Raw genomic sequence first — 1,702 nt, 5'->3', positions numbered from 1 at the left:
CTGCGACGTGCCCTGCGTCCCGCTCGGGCTGGCCGCGTGACTGCGCACGCTGGGGAGCCCCGCGCCCCGCGGTTTCCTTGGTGATATGCAAAATAGCTGGTTCCTGGGGCGGGGCCTGGCCCGGCGTACCGCCCGCTGTTGCTAGGGGACATGTTTTTCAGGTTGTTAGGGCACCGCTAGCATCTCTAACGGAAAACGGCCATAACGAAACTTGTGATCTCGCGTGATCTTCATTCCTATTTTGCATCTTCGCGTGATCTTCATTCCTATTTTGCATCTTTTTTTTTTTTATCAAAAGCCATTTTATTTTTACAAAACTTGCAAAAATTATAAACAAGGAAAAGTCCTGGCCAATAAAATGCACTTGTTAGGGTGTTTATATATAGCACCAGATATGTAATAAAAATGATATCTAACAGAAAGGTCACTTAAGAACTGATGAGTCCTTCAAATTACAGGCTCACACCTTCCCCAGTATATAGGTTTGTAACACTAAATATGAAAAATAATTTAACTTCACATTTTTCTTGATTGTGTCCGCCCACCATCACTCAATCTTCCCATCAAAGCTGCGGCCAGCCGCTCTGTCCACCCCTCCACCCTGCAGGGCCCTGGTTGTCATTGCACATTCACCTTATCTCGACGCCACAGTCACGGACTTGCACTCCACCCCAATGAGCACCATCCTTCTGGGGACTTTGCTGGGCTCTGAACTGCTCAGAGGCAATGGGGGCGTCTTCCGTAACCCGGCCTCACCCCCACCCCAGCCACCCTCTCCCACCCAGGGCCACCCCCTGCACTGTCACCATGAGAGACTGTTCCTCTCTGTCATCCCCAACTCCAAACCCCCTGCCTCCGGCACACAGCCCCACCACCCCCATCCCTCCGGCGAGTTACAGCCCACAACCACCTCCCTCCCACGCAGTCACTGAAGCACACACATGACTTTATTTAAACAATTTATCAATTTTTATTGACTGTCAAAAGTATCAGACAGGTCTAGGCTGCCCGGACTGTGAGCGGGCTTGGTGCCCTAGGGCCGAAGCCCGGGGGCACAGGGCATGTGGGACAACTAATCCCAGGGGGGGGCCACCTGGGAAATGGTGGTTGTCCCGAAGAAGCCGCTCAGTAGCGCGTTGTTGTGGATTGCCATGTCAACGAGCTCCGGGGTGATGCACCTGCGGCCGGTCTTCTGGGCCTCTTCGCCCGCCAGCTCCAGGACTTTAGCGGTCAGGTACTGGATGATGGCTGCCAGGTAGACCGGTGCGGACGAGCTCAGGCGCTGGGAGTAGTGGCCTTCTCGCAGGAGACGCTCAATGTGGCTCACGGAGAACGCCAGCTCAGCTCTGGCGGTGCGGGAACGGGTCCGGCTCCGGCGACTGGACGACCCTCCACGGCCACCTCGCCCCGACATTCTGGATATTGGCTGCGGTTTCTGCGATCGGCTTAGCTCTGCAGTGCAGTGCGATGCTGTAATGTGCGATGCAGTGCAATGAGTCTGAAAATAACGTCCGAAAATAACGGTACACAAACTCAAATCTGTATCCTAGTGACCACGGACTGGCCCCTCATTGGTCGAGGCACACGCTCTGTGATGCGTGGCCCGTGATGCGTGGCCCGGGATGCGTGGCCCGTGATGCATGGCCGGTAATGCGTGGTTATGTCACTGCTTCCCACTGCCTCCCTCCATCCCCCACCCCCC

At 55.3% G+C, this 1,702-nt stretch overlaps 2 protein-coding genes across 2 annotated transcripts in view; one reads left to right on the top strand and one right to left on the bottom strand.

Annotated features, from left to right (window-relative positions):
* The window catches only part of LOC102888679 (coagulation factor VIII-like), a 25,504-nt gene that overhangs the window by 13,761 nt on the left and 10,041 nt on the right, over window positions 1-1,702 (top strand). The gene's annotated exons all lie outside the window — the stretch shown is intronic.
* Window positions 1,073-1,414, bottom strand: LOC102887943 (histone H2A-Bbd type 2/3). The gene has a single exon (XM_006918827.1). It carries the CDS (start codon window positions 1,412-1,414, stop codon window positions 1,073-1,075), a length of 342 nt encoding a protein of 113 aa, XP_006918889.1.

The sequence above is a fragment of the Pteropus alecto genome, unplaced genomic scaffold (assembly GCF_000325575.1).
Source record: "Pteropus alecto unplaced genomic scaffold, ASM32557v1 scaffold1998, whole genome shotgun sequence".
Classification (NCBI taxonomy): Eukaryota; Metazoa; Chordata; class Mammalia; order Chiroptera; family Pteropodidae; genus Pteropus; species Pteropus alecto.
This window is presented reverse-complemented; position numbering and strand designations above follow the sequence as displayed.

What these genes read in the sequence shown, in the direction of transcription:
- LOC102887943 (XM_006918827.1), bottom strand. Translation starts at nt 1,414, where the DNA reads ATGTCGGGGCGAGGTGGCCGTGGAGGGTCGTCCAGTCGCCGGAGCCGG.